This window comes from Choloepus didactylus, chromosome 15, assembly GCF_015220235.1.
Source record: "Choloepus didactylus isolate mChoDid1 chromosome 15, mChoDid1.pri, whole genome shotgun sequence".
NCBI classification, from domain to species: Eukaryota; Metazoa; Chordata; class Mammalia; order Pilosa; family Megalonychidae; genus Choloepus; species Choloepus didactylus.
Window position 1 is genome coordinate 68,962,487 of NC_051321.1, and position 19,620 is coordinate 68,982,106.

The following is a 19,620-nucleotide window of genomic DNA, read 5'->3' on the forward strand; positions in this document are numbered from 1 at the left end:
ATAAAAAATAAAAGTAAAAAAAGAACACCCAAATCATCCTCCCCATCCCACCCTATTTTTCATTTAGTTTTTTGTCCTCATTTTTCTACTTATCCGTCCATACACCAGATAAAGGGAGTGCGATCCACAAGGTTTTCAGTCACACTGTCACCCCTTGCAAGCTCCATTGTAATACAATCGTCTTCAGGACTCCAGGCTACTGGGTTGGAGTTTGATAGTTTCAGCTATTTACTTCTAGCTATTCCAATACATTAAAACCTAAGAGGCGTTATCTATATAGTGCATAAAAATGTCCACCAGAGTGACCTCTCGATTCCATTTGAAATCTCTCAGTCACTGAAACTCTATTTCATTTCATTTCGCATCCCCCTTTTGGTCAAGAAGATGCTCTCAATCCCACGATGCTGGGTCCAGATTAATCCCCGGGAGTCATATCCTGTGTTGCCAGGGACATTTACACCCCTAGGAGTCAAGTCCCATGTAGGGGGGAGGGCAGTGAGTTCACCTGCCGAGGTGGCTTAGCTAGAGAGAGAGAGGAGGGCCACATTTGAGCAACAAAGAGGTACTCAGGGGGAGACTCTTAAGCACAATTATACATGCATCTCACTTTTATAAGCTCCTTGGGAGCAGGGAAAATATTTTGTTCATTTTTGTATTATGGGTACTTAGCACAGTTCCTGGAAAGCTAGTTTAAGTTAAGTTAGTGATTATGAGAAGACTTTGGAGCCACTTCAGTCTTTAGACTGTCTGGAATCAAACCTCAGCTCCAGCATTTACTATGTGTAAGACTTTGGGCAAGTTATTTAATTTTTTGGTTCCTTGGTTTCCTCATTTATTAAATGTGGATATTTATAATACTAAACTGATAGGGTTGTGAAGATTAAATTAAATAATGTACATAAAGCACTGAGAATAGTGCCTGGTTAATGGTAAGCTCTAAAGAAATGTTGGCTAGAATTTTTATTTATTAGTAGGTGTTCTAGTTTCCTAGGCTGCTTAAGCAAATACCATGAAATGGGTTGGTTTAAACAATGGGAATTTATTAGCTTACACATTTTAGGCTAAAAGAAAAGTCCAAATCAAGGCATTATCAAGGCTATGCTTTCTCCTTGAAGACTAAGGCATTCTGGGGCTGGCTGCTGGCGATCCTTGGCTCCTTTGGCACATGACAGTGTCTCCTGGTCTCTCCCTTCTCTTATGGATTTCACTGATATCAGCTTCTTACTTCCTGTGGATTTCTCACTCTAATATCTGATTTATTCCACTTACAAAGGACTCCAGTGATAGAATTAAGACCCATCCTGATTGGGCTGGGTCACACACATCTTAACTGAAGGAACCATTTCAAAAGTCCCTATTCACAATAGGTTCACACCTTCAGGAATGGATTATATTTAAGAACATGTTTTTCTGGGGTACTTACAGGTTCAAATCAGAACAATAGGTATTTCAGTTTCCTAGCTGCTCAAACAAATACCATACAATGGGTTGGCTTAACAACAAGAATTTATTGGCTCATGGTTTCAGAGGTTAGAAGACTTGTTTCCTCCTGGGGTCAGTAACTTTGGCTGGCCAGTGATCTTTAGGGTTTCTGACTTTTCTGTAATGTGGTAATAACATGGAAATATCTTCTTTTTCCTCCTGGTTCTGTTGACTTCTGACTTCTGGCTGCTCCTGTAGCTTCTCTCTCTGTCTGATTTGTACTCTGTTTATAAACAACTCCAATAATCTGGATTAAAGCCCAACCTGATTCAGCTGGGTCACACCTTAATTGAAGTAACATCTTGCAGAGATTTTATTTACAATGGGCACATACCTACCAGAATGCAGACTAAGATGAAAAATATGTCCAAACTAGGGTATACAATTCAATCCACTACAGATGGGTACAAAGATGTCAGCTTTACTATTTACAGGGTAGATGATTCTAGACTCTCCCTAGGTAATTTTTAAATCTAGCTGTAGTTACAATTTCTTCAAAGTTGCTTAATATTTAACTTAAATAAACACTATTATAAGCTTAAATCTCTTACTTTTTTGCTTTACTCTTAATAGATGAGAATAATTAGCATAGTTCTTTATATCTTCCTTGTGTCTTTCTTCCTGAATGAACAAATCTGCTTGATTTCAATACTTTTTTCTTGGGAATAGAAGACAGTCATTTGTTATCCTTTGAACCACATGTAATTTGTCTGCAGATAACTGATAACTCATGTCTTCTTAAAATGTGATTACCTGATCAGTTATGCAATAAGCATATGGACCCCAAAACTTATAAAAAGGATTATGCTACAGGTTAGAATTCTAGTAGATGATACCCTTTCAGTTTCCTTGTACTTTTTGGAGTTGCACTCTTCCTTATTGCATAAAGTAGTTTTACTTTTCTTTGCTATAATGACAGGTCTTTTTTCTCTTCTCCAAATTAAAATTAACCATAATCTTTCAAAGAATTCTCTATCATCTTTCATTTTTGACTGACATCTTACTTGCTGTAGCCTTCAAGAAATCAATGAATATATTAACTGGAATTAGGCTTGGCACTTGTCTCCAAGGAACTTAACTCAGTAATTCTTGGTAGCCTTAGATGGAATTTTTAATAACCTCAAAGAGATTTTTAAAACCAACTGTATATTCTTGTCATTCCTTCAAACCCATGTTTTTTATGAGTTCCCAAATAAAGAGAAAAGGTAGAATAAAACAAATCTGACCATAATTAGGGTCATTAAATTTTTTTTAAAAAATCTAACCACCTAGTGATTCTCAAGGGAAGAAATTAAACTGCTAGTTTAGGTAGCAACTTACAAACACAAAGAATGGAATATTTCTTCTCATAGTCATAAGACTCAAGTTGAGTGGCAAAGGGACTGGAAAAAGGTAGTTCTGGGAAAGGAAGACTGTACATATTCAAGGTATTCAGTACTTTTCTTTTCCTAAAATTCAGAAAACTTTATTTTTCTTCAGGGTCCCAAATAAACCAGGCACAGAAACTTCATCTCAGACTACAAGTAATAACTCAGATTAGTAGAAATAATTTAGTCTGAAAGGCAGTATGGAGCAGACCTGAGTTGCAATTCTGGCTCTGCCATTTAATAGTTTTGTAACCTTGAGCAATTGACTTTCACCTCTTTGGATTTCAGTTTTCTACATCTCTAACATGGGTATAATTCCACCAAACCCTACAGGGTTGGCAAGAATGAAAATAAAGGCTGCATGTAATATATATAAAGTACCTGGCTCATAGTAGGCACTCAATAAATGTGCATGGATGGCTCCTTCTTCTCTGCCCCCTCTGGAAATTAAATTTGACAGCTAAATAGCATTCTCTTCACTTTCAAAGCTATTTTGGTGAGAAGAAAGATAGAAACAACTAAATGGAACAATAAATCTTCTTGATCTGAAATTTTAAAGTAGTTAACTAAGTAATGAAATAAAACTAATGAGAGGGAGAGAGGGGAGAGAGAGAGAGAGGAGAGAGGGAGAGGGAGAGAGAGGGAGAGGGAGAGGGAGAGGGAGAGGGAGAGGGAGAGAGAGAGAGAGAGAGAGAGAGAGAGAGAGAGAGAGAGAGAGAAAGAGAGAGAGAGAGAGAGGAAGACTATTATAAAACCCACAGGAAAGTTATTACGATACTATTAATCATTTTCAATCCTGGCTGTGAAGATGAGATTTTATTTCATGCCCAGCAAAGGAAGAAATTACTTAAACTTTGAAAAGCAAAATTAAAAGTGCTTTATATAAACAAAAATTGCTGACACTTTTCAGATGTTTTATTAGAAAACTATTTCAAAATGAAAGTAAGGTCTTTCAATGATTCATCCGAGATGACCTGTTAGGGTGCCTACTAAGTGCTTATCACAATACGAGTTGATAGGGCATCCCAGGTGAGAGAGAAGGTGAAAGAACATTGTGGTGGTTTGGACCTGTATGTACCCCAAAAAGTGAAATTCTTAAAGCTAATCCATTCTTGTGGGTGTGAACCTACTGTAAGTAGGACCTTTTGATGAAGTTATATCAATGAAGGCGTGGTCCAGGATGGATTTTAATCCTCTTTCTGGAGTCCTTTATAAGAGAAGGAAATTCAGACAGAGAGACAGAAAGTCATGGAAGGAAGAAGCTGAAAGCAACAAAACCAAAAGGAAGGGAGAGACCAACAGATGCCGCCATATGACTTGCCATGTGGCAGAGGAGTCAAAGATCACCAGCAGCCAGTCTTCAGGAAGAAAGCATTGCCTTGATGTGGACATTTTTCTCAGCCACAAAACTGTAAGTCAATAAATTCCCATTGTTTAAACCCAAGCCATTTCATGGTATCTGCTTTATTCAGCTTACAATACTAAAACTAACACTTATTAAAGGCATAGTAACATTGTGTGGTGTTAGGCACATAACAGCATGTCAATTAAACATCATCCTATTTTACAAATGAGGAAGCTAAATAACTCATTTAATGTCACAAAGCCAGTAAGTGGTGAAATAGAAATTTTAACCAAGTCCTCACCAGCACTTAAGCCATGCTTTTTCCACTATTCACACTTCTTTAAAGAATTACAACTCTAACTGGGAATACACAGTACTCCCAGTATTGTGTATTATCAATAAGAAGGCACTTATTCATTGGACCTGTGTCATTCCAAGAATCCTGAAGAATGGATTCAGGGTTAGTAAACAATTTATACAACACTTGCTACATGTTAGACTGGGTTCTTTCACAAAGAAGCCTACATGAAGAGTTACCTATCTCTAAAAATTTCAGTTTTTGACTGACTCACAGGAATACTCTTGGTACATCTTGGCCAAAAGCCTACAGATAATCTTAAATCAATGTTAAAAACAGGAGGGCTTTCTAGAATAAGTATCTTAGACACAAGCGCCTTTTACGTCTCTTTTCTTTTGTATTTGGATGTAGGTTATATGCAGGCACATGTATGAAATCTTTAATGGCTTTATACTTTTCTATCTCACTGACAATCTATTAAATATGCTTAGCAGGTTTTCAGCTCTGCAGCATCTCAGGATGAAAGACAAATGCCTCATGCTTTCTCTCTCAAGACTCCCTCTTGTTTTTCCACAAATCGGTGTTAAGCTGTCACCTGCTCAGCCCTTTGGATGTCGTTTAAAGTTTGTTAAAAGTACTACCTCTCTTGTGCTTTATTCTTTAACTACAATTTATGACTCTATACTCCATGTTGAATTGTAATTATGTAATTAATAAATTAAAATAATTTACACTCCCAGATTGTGTTACAGTGTTTCCAAAGAGGACCATCCCAGGTATGCATGCTAGACACACAGGCATTGGTCTTGAATTCTATTGCATACCAACTCTTATACCAAAATTGTTGGATGATATCTACTTCCTTCTTCTTGGAGTATATTTCAATAATCCTTTAAGAATGCAAAGTTCACAAAGGTAAGAACTATGTATTTTTCTATTTTTTTTGTTGTAGTGTCTCTGTATTTTATATATAAACAATTCAAGTTAGTGAACATAAAGCCGTGATTCACACAATTTCAAAGAAATTCACTGCCTTTCTACTGAATGAAAATAGTAGTATTAGCATTTCCAAATAAAGCTCTAGATCCCTAGGTCTTAAATGATCTTGGATTCCATTCTGTGACGTTTTATCTTGAACTCTATTACCTACAATAGTTTACTGTGGTAAAGTAAGTGACAAGAACCAGAATACTATGGGTACTCTGAAGATAAAGCCTTCTATGAACAACTAGACAAAAGCAAAACTTCAGCTAAGTAGAATATTTAGAACTATTAGAATATTTAGAATATTTAGAAACTATTATGGTTAACTTAAGGCTAATTTTTTGGTTAACTGAAAGCTGCCCAGATAATCTTTTTTGCTTCAATTAAAATCTTTCTAAGTGTTATGCTAGGCTGATGTATCACTATTTCATATTACTCGGTATGTGGTAGAGAAAACATTTGAAATCCAAACACTGAACCACCTTTCCTGTAAGCCCCTTTCCTGATGCTTAGCCTTGTCCTCTGCACTAGGCAGAGTTATCCACCCAGCAGTGCTTGCTGGAGTTGGAAAGGGAAGCTGTAACGCTTTTCAATGTAGTAAGTTAGTACAGGGGATACAGGGCCTACTCAATGTAGTAAGCTAATTTCTATACTATATAGATAGCACTTGCCAGTTAGTATAGGGGATACAGGGGCCTACTCAAGGAGTTTGGACCAATTGTGGAGATAAATTGTAGAGATTCAGTACTTTGCTTCTTGGGGTAAATTCTCTGAATATTAATTATATCAGTTTCAAAAACAAGTACAAAAGCACATTTCAAAGTTTGATTTGGTGTTTTAGTATTATCTGTACTTCTGTTCCTCCCCTAGGGTATGACTATTAAGCAGCATGCTTATCAATAATTGTTATTCAGCTGTGGCTTTTCAAACTGCCTTAACTGCATTAGGTGGGTAGAAGAGGTAGGAGTAGTGTGCCAGAATCTTAGGGAAAGACAGGGAGAACAGATAGAGAAGTAATATATTCAGTTTGAAAACAAGCCAGTGCTTTTCTCCAATATTTTCATGTGCTTTTAGTCACAGTATTTACTGTTTTGAAATTTCAAGTAATATTAAAGTAGGGGATGTGTTTAGAAAAAAGAGAGAGACTGAGTAATACCAGTTTAAGGAAATTTTTTAAAAACCTCATGAAATTAGAGACTTCACATTTTGTCTCTAGACAAAAGTGCACATAAAGTACCTGATAAATGTTTTGAATAGAATAGAATCAGTGGCCAATTAACCCAAAACACATTTAATTCAATAAATACACATATAGAAAACTGTAATGTTTTTAGAGGGCTGTGCCCAAGGACTGAATAGATTGACAGCATGAATTTTAAGTGGGAAGACAAAACTTGTAAATCCCCAAACACAGTAAGATAGCTTTGCAACTCTGAACTAATTAATCCATCCATCCATTCATTCATTCTGACATTTTGTGTTTCAGATGCTACTACCTTTGTAAAATTTCACAGAAATGACCTATTAACTTCCTCACCTCCACCTCCTGGTACCTTCCACACAACAAACATAAAACTGGGGAAACATGCTCAGGTTGAGAGTAGCTCTGACATCTCAATTTCTTCCTCCTCAGGCTGGATATCCAAAGACAACTAAGATTTTCAACTTAGACTTTTTTGGCTCTCAGTCCCATAACCACTGTACTCCATGACGTTTTCACAGAACATGTTATTTTCTACCTGCTGTCAGGTTACAGATCACTGATAAGTTTCAAACCAGTCAGTTTCCATAGTTGGAGATAAACTGAAAGCATGTCTACAGAAACAGGCCCTCCCAACCCCGTGACTCTATGTGCAAGAAATACTTACCTCTAGCTTCAGAACATCATGCTGAAGTTTACGCTGAAATTCCAGGAAGTTTTTGATTGTCAGCTTCCCCTTGAGATCAGCTCCAAAAAAGTAGGTTGTGAGGGCTGAGCACAGGCCAGACTTGAGGGTGTTCCCGGTGGTGGAGCGGTCTCTGTGGCGCATGCCCATGCTGGTCTGGGAGCGAATGATGCTCTGAACCTAACGCAGAAGCAAAGCCACCAAGAAAAAAAATCACAGAGTGAGAAAATGTAGCAAGGGAAGAACAACTGACTTTATGGATTGTTCACTATTTGCCTCTATTGAGCTACAACGATCTCCTTTAACGCTCACTACAGTCCTGTGAGGTAACCTCTGTTATTTTTCTCATTTCTCAGATGAGGAGACTGAAGCGCATGGAGTTAAATAACCTGCCGGAGGACATGGGGCTAGCAAGTAACAGAACCAGGTCCTACCCCAGGCAGCCTGGTACCTTTATAATTGGGATGCTCTTCAAAAGAGTACGTATTTGTTTCTGAGATGCAAAACCTCTCCCACCCAACTAGGAGAACAATTATCAACCACATGGTATTATCTTTCGTATCTCAGGAGACTTTAAAAATTTTCATACTTCTCACTACTGACTCTCTAGTTGAAACAAGAGGGGCAGCACAGCTCTAGGTAAATACCTGACATTTAAGAATATAACACAGCTATCAGAATGATACATGAAATGCAATGTTACCATGAAATAATTCTCCAAGAAAAGATGGGGAATTAGTTAAACCTTTGAGTGTATTTCCAGCGAGTTTTTCAGAAAGGATAATTTTTGGGATTAGCAACAGTGGCCTAACTATGTAAATGAGCTTTTTGAGGCAAGTCTATGATTGCCAGAGCTTTTTTTTAATAACTAGTTTCTGTAGTCATTTCTACCTCTTTACTAGCTAAGGAAAACAACTATTTAGAATAATTAAAATTAGGATATCTAAGGATAAATAATAAAGGACGATACATATATCCTTGTGGGAGATAATTTTTAAAGTGCCAAATTAAAAAAAAATAATACTTAAAAACTTAAGATTTATAACAAACGATTTACTTTAATTAAATCTTTTAATTTATTTAATTATCTGTGACCATAAAAAAAATTTAAGAAAATTTAAAGAGATTATTTTTTAAGATAGCAAATTTTTAATTATAAAATTAATCTGTTTATTATAATAAAAAGTCAAAAATACAGAAAAAAAAGGAAGCGACAGTTTCACACAATCTCACCCTCCAGATAATTGTTAACACTTTATATAATTACAGCCTTTGTTATTTATCTGTATGTTTATTTATATGTATGTATGTATGTATGTATGTATAGACGCACAGACATTATTATTTTACATATATGGGGTTTTACTTTGTAGCCTATTTTTTTCACTTAACAATGTGACTTCTTTCAATGTTTATATATATACATACACGCATACATACATACACACACATATATTTCATACTCATTAATGGCTGCATAGTAATTCTATTGCATGGGATTTAACCAATCCCTAACTGATGGACATTTAATTTGTTTCCCATATTCTGGTATTATGAACAAAGTAGTAATAGACACTTAAATTTACACAAAGAATTGGTAGATCAAAAGGTAACATTTAAAATGGTGATAAATATTCCCAAATAACTCTCCAGAGAAGATGAACCAATTTACATATTTAACAATTTATAAATGTGTCTATTTTCCCAGACTCTAGCTAGCACTTGCCATTATCTTTAAATGTTCCAATTAAATAAATCAAAACTGATATTTTACTGTTTTTAATTTGCATTTCTTTTATTTTTTTTTCTAAATTAAGTGTCTTTTTGTATGTTTATTGGTCATTTGTATTTCTTCTTTTGTGTAGTGCCTTTGCCCATTTTTCTACAGGGAGAGGGGAAGATCTCTCTTTTTCTTACTGATTTATAATATTTCTTTCCATATAAAGGATTCTGTATCAGAGACTGGCTAGCTATTTGCCAAAGTCATTTCCTCTTCTTCCTGGGTACCAACTAGACTCTAGTACCCACCCTTCCTTGCAATTACATATGGCCCCAGAACTGAGGTCTAGCCAACAGAATTTAATATGTGACCCTTCAGGTCTAGCACATAAAAATTTCCCAAGTAAAATCCTCCATACTCTTTCTCCTTTGGTGGCTACCTTGGAAGCCACATGAAGAATCTGGCAGGGTCACAAGATGTAAAAATTTGAATACCTGAATCAGTGCTTGGTAGAGAACTGTCTACTGATCATCCATTTTAGAGTTTATGTAAGAAAATGAACTCCTATAGTGTTAAGTCCCTGAAATGCTGAAAATATTTATGAAAGTGATTTAAACCATATATCTGCAAAATAATTTTATCTTGTCAGTGATGCATTTCTTTGACACAAAATCTTCATGTATTTGTAACTTGCTGGGCAATCTTTCAACCCAATACCTTGATGAAGTGGAAAGAACCAAAGCTCTGAAGTCAGGAAAGATCTGTTCAAATCCACTACTTACTAGCTATGTCTACTTGAGCAAGTTTCACCATCTCTCCGAGTCTCAGTTTCTTTAGGTAAAATGGGGACAATATTACTCATATTTACATGGTTGTTGTGAGGATGAGAGATAACATATGCAACTGTTTCTAGGGTAGAGGGTTTTCCACAGAAAGCATTAAATGAGTGGCAGCTGTTATAATTTTGATTAAATAATCATGCCATTATACTGATCTAAAAATAAAGCTATCACCATTTTTAGAACTAAAGGAAGTAAAGCTGAGAAAAAATTAGCAAAGATTAACCATATATTATATTGTTAACATGCAAATAATTTAATTTTTATCTACACATGAACATTACATCAATTATTATGCATAACTAAAACAGAGCAATGAAATAGATATTTCAAAAGTGTTCGCAATTCAAAGTTTTCATATAACTTGCAAAATCTATTTATCCTTAAAAAATCCAATTTTACAAATATCTACTGATCATAAACTATGTTCCAGTCACTAAGGAATACAAAAAAGAGTTAGACTTAGTCCTGTCCTCAAGGGAACACAATCTATTGGTGGACACAGATTTGTATCTCGATGACAATAATGTGTTATTTTGAGTTGATTATTCTAACAGCAAAAAGCTCTACAGGAAGCAGTGAAGTATAGAGGAAAGAATGTGGGTTTTGTAGTCTCAAAGATGAAAAGAATCAGAGATGAAGACTGAAATGGATCTACTATCAGAGAATCCACTACTCTCCAACAAGAACACACTATCTCTTACAGGGGCTATTCAATTATTCCTAAGCCATTTAATCTATTGGTCAAATAGTGTGAGTTATGAAGAGGAGATGTTAACAAAATTCTCTGGCTCTATAAATGGTGGAAGAGTACCATGGAAAGACACTAGATGGAGAGTTAGGAAAAATGGGGTCTGATTTTGCTACTCTGTAGTGGAACAATTTAGGTAAGTCACTTATCCTCTTTGGGCCTTAATTTTCTCACTAGAAAAATTCAGGGTTAAAGTACATTATCTCTAAGTCTCCTTCTACCTCAAATATTTCTAGGATAAGATCATAAATTTTGTAGCTGCTTTTTATTCCCCCTGGGTTCGTGTTTTATCACGTAAACAAGATTATTTGACATTCGTTTCTCAAGCACTTGGAGAGATAGATGAAGGATAAGGTATGCAACGGATTTTTTAATTATTTAAATTGAAGCTTTTTAGACTTTCAGTTGAAATACAGGATAATGAGAACAATGCTTCTTCTATTTAAAGGCAATACACAATTCATTTTGCCTGTCAGAGTGTGAAAACTGAAGAATTTTCCAATACTAGTGAACCAGTATTGGGCATCAGCAGTAGGAACTGCCATAATTTAAATCTTGCCTGTGATCATAAATATTGTATTTATATCCTTCCTATGATAGCATTAAAATTTTTTTCTTCCTTGGAAATTCTGTATGTTAGCAGCAAAAGTGTGGTGCAGACAGTATGTATGTATATAAATGGGGAAAAAGGGATGTTTTTAGGAAAAATTAATTAATGTTAGGGCATCTTCATTAATGATTACTAATGTGGTCTAAATATTGTCCCATCTAAGTGTAAATTATTACTAACCACTAATGTGCTTTCATTAAAAGCTCTTTTTAAGTATGTATCACCAGATTTTTGTGTATGCATGTGGGTGTCTTTGTGTGATTGTTTTCTTTCAGTTAGAAAATATTTCCTTAAAACCTTTTTATTTAGATAACTGTTGTTAAGGATATGCCATAAGATTCGATCAAAACATATTAATTCAACTATTCATTTGAATGCCTACTATGTGCTATGTTTACATAATACATGGTCTCAAAAAAAATTTCATTTCTTTTCTTCTCACAACTGATAGTTATCACTTCTCCTACTTTGAAACTAAAAAGCATTTCTGCCATGGCCTTGGTGAATGTAGTACAAACGGTTATAAGATATTCTTTTTTTTTTTTTTAAATACAATTTGCTGGGTTAGTTCTGCTTAATGATCTGCTATAAAATGAGTTAAGGAAAAGGATCTGTGTGATAGAAAGGTCAGAGAAAACTCACTATTTACAGTTGATTAATGCTTTTTAGCAAAGTGATTTGAAAAAAAGAGCAGTGAGAGAGTAATATTACTTATTAGTTTGCTTTATGCTACATTAATTTTGAAGATATGTGATGATGTACAAGATTCTCATACTGATTCTGTTTAACTTTCTTTATAACCTTGACAAATACACTGCAATTTCACCTGAGAAAAAATCTGTTTGGAAATCAGAGCTAAGTTTGAATGTTTGAAAACCTATGACTTTCCCATTGTTCCCTGTATTTGTCCATGATTATTTTAAAAGGTAAATAATGATTGACTAGTTAGAGCTATCTGAGGGTGATATTTTGAAATAAGCTTTCCTGCATTTGGATCACTACTAATATCTGGCAGAGCTGCAGTTGTTTGTTCTGGTGTTTCAATGGTAGATACATTATATTTTGAGAGTTGCAACTTTGCAGGCATTCAGGGAAATATTGTTTTCACATATTTTATGTTGCCCAATGCAAGAAGAGTTTTTTCCTAACGTTAATCCCATTTCTGTTTTAAATGGTATGCCTCCCATTAAGCTGGAGACTTCATGGAGAGGATAGAATTCTGGATCTTTTTTTACTTGTTCAATGCAAACTCTTAAAATTTGCTCTGTGAAGATGAGAGCATCATCAGAAAGCATATTATAATCTTGTACACATTTCTTTGCAAAATTCTGAAAAACTTTAGGAATTCAGTAACTTTATCATTCACATGTTTTTTCATATCCAAGTACTGTAGTCATTTTTATTTATTCCAACAACTTTGGAATTTGTAGTAATTTTTGCATAACTAACCAACAAGTCCACAAAACTCCTCTGTTCTCTCTGTGAGAAATGAGAGAGACGAGAATAGGGAACTCTTGGTTTTGGAAGAAGAACCATTCTAACTGTGGTTTTAACTTTTTCCTTTGCTTGAGCTGCTGAACTAAAAGCTAGCTCATTTTTCACAGAACTTGCCTGAGGCATTCAAATTTTCTATCTGTTAGATAAAATACATAGTTCTTTTAAACTTGGAGCCATGGAATGATCTTTATAATTTCCTCAAGAGAAAAATGTCTTAAGGCCATTTTGGGGGGAAGCATCCCAGTTCAGTCTTGGTTGTCCCATGGCCATCTTGGAGCTCATTCCTAGGGTTCTGCTTCACTCTGGCTCACAAAGCTTCTGCCTGGCAGTACAGACTCCAGCTGAAGTAGAATTCCTCCAGAATCCACATTCCCCTCATGGTCCATGGTGGCTGCAGCCAGGGCTGCAGCCCTACCATTTCACCCCACTCCTCACATTGACATGAGGGTCCTGGAAAGGCAAAGAATTGGTTTTGTTTTGTTTTGTTTTAGTAGGTAATTAGCTTGACTGTACTTGGCTGGAATTTATAAACAGAATTTGGGGCTCCCCCTCTCAGGTTCTCTCCTTTTTGGGATTCCCCCATCCCCCCACACCCTCCACTTTCTTACTTTCCAGCGACTCTAGTTATCTCATATTCTGTGCTCTGGTTTTTCAAGTCAAAAAAACTGAGGGTTTTCTATTAGGGTTTTAGTCAATCCTTATGGTGCAGACTGGGGACTCCTTCAGGATAAAAGCTGTAGAGAGTGGGAACTCATCCAGTGTCATTCCCTTCTTCCAAGTCTCAACTCTCCTCTAGTATCTGCCCATGATCACTCTCTAGTATCTTCAAGTAATTGTGTCTTTTGTCCACAGTTTATAGTAATTTCCAGAACAGTACTTGCACTGGTCTTAATGAATTTAGAAAATTCTAAACAGCCTCCTGGTTCCAAGCAATCCTCTGCTCCTTTAGATGTTTCTAGTTGGCCAAAATCTGTATGTCCTTCTGAGTTTCAGAAGCCAAAAGGACAACTGCCATACGAACTTCAGGACTATGTTGAAGATACATCAGAATATCAAGCTCCTTAGGAAGGAAATTTTGTTTATAAGTTATTTAACCTGCAAGATCTGTTGTTGCTTGTGCGTTGCAGTGTCCAGAGGATAGAGACAAGACTGTGTTCAAAAAAAATGGAATAAAATCAGAAGACAATTTCCAGTTTATGTTTTACCAAGAATGGAATATCAAGCTTGTTATAGAGTTGTAGCTCTGACTGAAAGTGAACTTTGTCACTATGGACTGAAAGTTTACTGCATTCCAACTTATTTTATATTGGGCTATTCCTGCTTAAAGAAATTATCTTAGAGGAATGAAAAAAAAAAGCTTTCAGCCATCAAGATTTCAAGTTAATTTAACATCCTCCAACACATCCTAAAGAAATTAAATAGCTTGCAGGGAGGTTCCTATTTATTGTTTCATGCAGCAGAAGATTTTTCACTCCTGATCTTCAAGAACTCTGATGGAAAAGTCACCAGGACAGCATACAATTTGCATAAAACACACTGCATTCCTCCTGATGTACCTTCCAGTCTCTCAGTTCCCTGGGTCCCTTTAGATCCCAGTCTCTTATTACCATATCATATCCATCATAGAAGAATACCTTGTACTTTCCCACCTAAATTGCTAAGTCTCACAACACTGTAAAAGGTTGGTGGAACAAGAATGCTTACACAGAGTTGCAGGAATCCAGTTTCCATGGAAACCAAAAGCAGTTGCTTGCCTGCTCAGCAAGTTGAAAATGTAGGGGTGGCTCCAAATAAAAGAAAAATAACCTAAGGACTTTACCATGGAAAATGAAATTTCAGAAAAGCCACTCACAACAATGTTTAGTTTTGAAAAGTATGAGCGGAAATATGCCTAAAAGATCAGTATGCAAGGAGAAAATTTTTCTTTTACTTTCCTCTTAAGTTTTTAGAGTGCCTTGAAAAAACACATTGGCCATGTGAAAGAATGTTTGAACTACAGTGAAATGTTTTGTTTATAGCCCTGGATGTTTGAAGAGAATCTAGATGTATTTTAACATTAGCATGGCAGGGAAATATATGAGGAAGAAGAGAATATTTCTAAAAATTGTAAATAGGAAACCAATTTGCTCTTTTCAAAGCTATATGTTAATAATTTGAGTTGTATCTCTGTTGACACTGACTCAATTAGTTAAATCTTAGCACTGTCAAAGATAATTCTGAGTGACGTAAGCCGTGTTTCTAACACATTTGGAGAATTTTTATATTCTACTTTAATATGAGGACTATTACAGGTGAATAAAGTTAATAAATTAGAAAACTTGGTAAAATTACATTGCCGAAGACAAAAATAAAAATAAAAAGTAAAAAACCCCTGCATCTTAAAGGTCATAAATTACATTTTCTTCTTAGACAGCCATGAGTTTGTTTAAAAACAACAACAACTAACAAAAACTATTTTGGGGGTAACAGGTTTGGTGACAAATGCCTCTACCTCTTGGCACAAATCCTAGCTGAATGTTGAAATACACTAGTGAAAGGGAAGAGAAGAGTATGTTTTCCAGAAAAATTTCACCGTTCCAACTGACAAAGTTAATGTGTGGTAAAGCATAAGATATTTTTTCCTCATTTATATTGATTGATTAAAATTTTCTAGAGTCATATTTTAAAGAGGTAAATTTGAAAAGGTTTTTGATCAGCTGAAGTAACTGAAGTCAATCTGGACTTAAGAAGGGACAGAGGTGTTTAATTTTGTATCCCTGTTATTTAATGTGCACTAAAATGTTCAGAAATATGTGTGTCATTTGTAAAATAGAAGCTTTCCAGTACAAAGCAATACCTGCTTTATTTGGGGAATGTTTTTTTTATGTATTTATATTAATATAAGAAATTAGGTTGAAAAAAATTCTCAACTGTTTTAAATAACAGTTATAATAACAGTAATACATAACAGTTGAGAATTTTTATCTTCAACTACCAAGTTTTGTTTTGTTTTTGTCGGTTATAAGATATTTTTAATGATTTAATGAGTAATTATTCATGAAGTTGTTTTATGTATTTTAATATTTTAAAAACCCAATAGTCTTCAGACGAGTATAACAAAATCCAGAGTCTCTATAACATGTCCTCACAATGTTCAGATTATAATCCAAATGACGCCACCTATGAAGAAATGAGAAAATGTGTGAATCATTCTCAGGAGAAAACACAGTCAATGAAGACCAATCATGAGATTATTCAGATGTTGGAATAAGCAGACAAGAAGTTTAAAGCATTTATTAAAGTAATGCTTGAGTACAAAAAACATGCTTATAAAGAAGGAAAGGAGGAAATTTCAGAAGAGAAAGAAAACTATATAAAAAACCAAATGGAAATTCTAGATTTGAAAAAGGCACCAGCTAAAATAAAAATTCACTGGATGAGCTTAACAGCAGAGTGGATATGTCTGAAGAAAGAGTCAGTGAACATGAAGATAAATCAATAACAATTATATAGCCTGAAGGACAGAGAGAAAATGGATTGGGGGAAAAAAAAAGAAGAGAATCTCAGGGATTTTTGAGACAATATCATAGGGTCTAATGTTTGTGGTACTGGAGTTCCAGAAAGGGAAGTGAGACAGAACAAATTTTTTTTTGAAGAAATAATGGCCAAGAATTCTTCAAATTTGATAGAAAACATAAATTTATAGACTTAAGCAGCTCATCAAATCCCAAGAAGCATAAAAAGAAAACCACACTCAGGCACATCATAATCAAACTTCTAAAAACCAAAGATAAAGAAAACTCTTGAAAGCAGAGAAAAACAACACAAGATACATAGTGGAACAATGATTCAAATAGCCAGTATCCTTTTATCAGAACCAATCAGAATTAGTGAAACAATATATGAAGATAAAATTGATAGAAATAAAGGGGAAAATTCCCTAATCATAGTTGGGGATTTTAATACCCACTCTCAGTAACTGCTGGAACAAGTAGGTTAAAAAAGAAATCATTAAAGAAATGGATTATCTGAACAACACTATCAACCAACTCAATTGGTTGATAAAACCTAACTGACATTTACAGAACACTATACTCAACAATTGGAAGGATACACAGTGTTTATAAAGACATGTATGTTTACCAACATAGATTATACTCTGGCCAATAAAACCAGTCTCAATATATTTAAAAGAATTAAAATCATGCAAAGTTTGTTTTCTGAGTACAACAGAATTAAATTAGAAACCAGGAACAATAAGGTATCTGAAAAAAAATCCAAAATATTTGCAAATTAAACAACATACTTTTAAAAAATCCATGGATTGAAAAGAAAATCACACGGGAAAACAGAAAATATTTCAAAGTGAATGACAATGAATTTGTGGGAAGAGAAAAAAAGAGAAAGAACACAATTTTTCAAGACAGGATATCATTACAGATTCTGCAATCATTAAAAGAACAGTAAGGGAATATTATTAACAACATTATACCAATGTATTAGACAACCTAGGGGAAATATACACATTTCTTAAAAATACAGGTAAGTAATTTTAGACTGAAAGTTACCATCTAGGTCTGATTTGATGGGCTAAAGAATTATTCAGGCAAATCAAAAGGAAGGCAAAAAAGAAGTACTCTAAGAAGGATGTATGAGCCAAAGAAAGGGACTCAATGGGGGAAAGCTCTAGCTTTTAAAACTTAGATAAATTTAAGGTTCCAGGGCTATAAACAGGACTGCCCCAGTTCACACATTTAGTTGTAATTAAAACAGACTGAGAAACACTGAAAAGCAAATTTAAGAAAAAAAAGCAGAATAAGTTAGTTTTATTTATGATCATCTGAGGCTGCCTGGTAATATGAATAAAATGTAGGCTTATGGCAAAGTGAAGCTATTATTAGATAGATTCAGGGAGCACATACAAATAAATGTCTCTAAGTATTCTGAAATATTGGTGCACAGTTACTTATTTTACAGTTATACTCAATACTTTCTTCCACTTCCTGGAATATTTGTGCCTTTGCTCATTTTAGAATAGAAAAATTCTTTCTCCTAAGTATATATTTTTTCCTGTTTTGGAACTACTTCTGGCAACCATAGGAATTGTATCTGGAGAGATACCATAGCCCCCAGTGGCAGAAGTTCTATGGCAATGTAATTTCTTCTCAGGATTCAGAAGAAGCATTCATTATACATGCATGCCTGGAAACTACTTCAGTCCAAGGTGCAGTACCATTTTTCCTTCTTTCATAGAAACCCTTTAAGAATGAATGCCATTCATTATTATATTCTGAAACTTCCTGGCACACAGGAGCTCTCTGATAAATACTGAATGAATATTTGATTGAATAGCTATTAACTTAGCCTCCCAGCTGGAGGCATGGTGTCTAATTTATGTTGGGGAATCAAAGAAACCTTGATCTTAATCCTTTGCTCAAATAATTCCTATTTTTAGAGTGAAAAAAAAAAACTCCACCTGTTAAAAGTGAGGATAATTTGGAGAGATGATACATTAAGTGCTTCAAAAGTCTGGATAGATTCTAAGTATATTGATCAAGGTCAAGGCACATGAAAACGTGTCCAATATTAATGTTTAAGTTTAAAGGTAACTTGCCTGTTCAAACTCCTCCATGTCTACTTCTCCATCTCCATTCAAGTCAAACATCTTGAAGGCAATTTCAAAATTTCTCTGAGGAGCTGTAAGTAAGAAATGAATGAATGAATGGATGAAGGAAGGAAGGAAGGAAGAAGAAAAATACATAGAAGGCATGGACCAAACCAAAAAAATTTTTCTTAAAAAAAAAATTTAAGGAAAACAGATGGTAAACACTAAAATATAATATCAAAGTCACAAAATACCATCATATTTACCTAGGTCAATCTTTTGGCAGTATTCTTTAAAACTAAAAGAGAATTTTACTGGGGCTAGTAGAGATAGCACTTGTCCATCTCTTTCTTCAGCACTTCAGCTTTGCTTTCTTAGACACCAACCTCTTAGCTGTGTAACATTAGCATTGTTGCCTTGTTCCTTAAATATAATATTATTTACCTGGGCAAGAAAGTCTATCTGAGGTGAGACATATTTTTGGAAAGTAAGAAAGTTGAAAATCTAAGTCTCTGTCTTGCCTTACAAACAAGCTAGTTTTCTACTTCTTTCTAGTTTCTTCAATGTAAGTACAGTCAGGAGTCCTGAGGATGTCATTTTGCCAACAAGTTATTATCTCATACTAGTTTATTCATGATCACTATAGCTCTGTAAGGTAGAAAAGCATATTGTTAATTATTTATTGAATGCTTCCAAAGCTCTCTCCCAGCCCCTTATTTCAGCCATGCTAGTTAGGTTTGCAAATTACTGAGTAAAGTATATTTAAATGTCAAAATTAAGCTGATGTTTAAAAATGAACTAAAGAATGCAAAGCTTGACAATATGGTATATTTTCTTTCCTCTGAGTGAAGGCTGAAAGCTCTTCAGGACTTCTTTAATGCTCTTAGATCAATCAAAATATAATTAATGTGGTTTGTACACTGGAATGAAACATAAACTTAGCAGCCTCCTTTCCTTACCATGCTGAATGTTTCTGGTAAAGTCAACTACATCATTTACTTCCTTACTTTGGTGCTTCAAATTTATATAGCTCTCAAAAATAAATAAAAATAAAATACACTATATTTCCTAATTCCACTGATTAAAATTTTCAGTTAGTGCAATTCTTATCAAAAAATTATAGATTATATGTAGATGAAAAAGTAAAAATGGGCTTTGTGTGTTATGCTTAATTATAGGGAGTCCACATTGCCATCTTGCTCATGAATGTGTCAATAGCCACATCTTCTGGGCTTCAATTCCATTTCAGCTGGCTGG

At 34.8% G+C, this 19,620-nt stretch overlaps 1 protein-coding gene and 1 pseudogene across 2 annotated transcripts in view; both read right to left on the reverse strand.

Moving 5' to 3' along the window:
* Positions 1-19,620, reverse strand: part of MICU1 (mitochondrial calcium uptake 1) — a 280,725-nt gene that overhangs the window by 93,955 nt on the left and 167,150 nt on the right. For both annotated transcript variants that reach the window (XM_037804432.1, XM_037804431.1), the window contains 2 exons: positions 18,373-18,455; positions 7,345-7,542 (listed from right to left, as the gene is read on the reverse strand). In XM_037804432.1, the coding sequence (XP_037660360.1) occupies positions 7,345-7,542; positions 18,373-18,455 (281 nt within the window). The remainder of the gene's footprint in view (positions 1-7,344; positions 7,543-18,372; positions 18,456-19,620) is intronic.
* Positions 11,774-13,308, reverse strand: LOC119510223 (annotated as a pseudogene).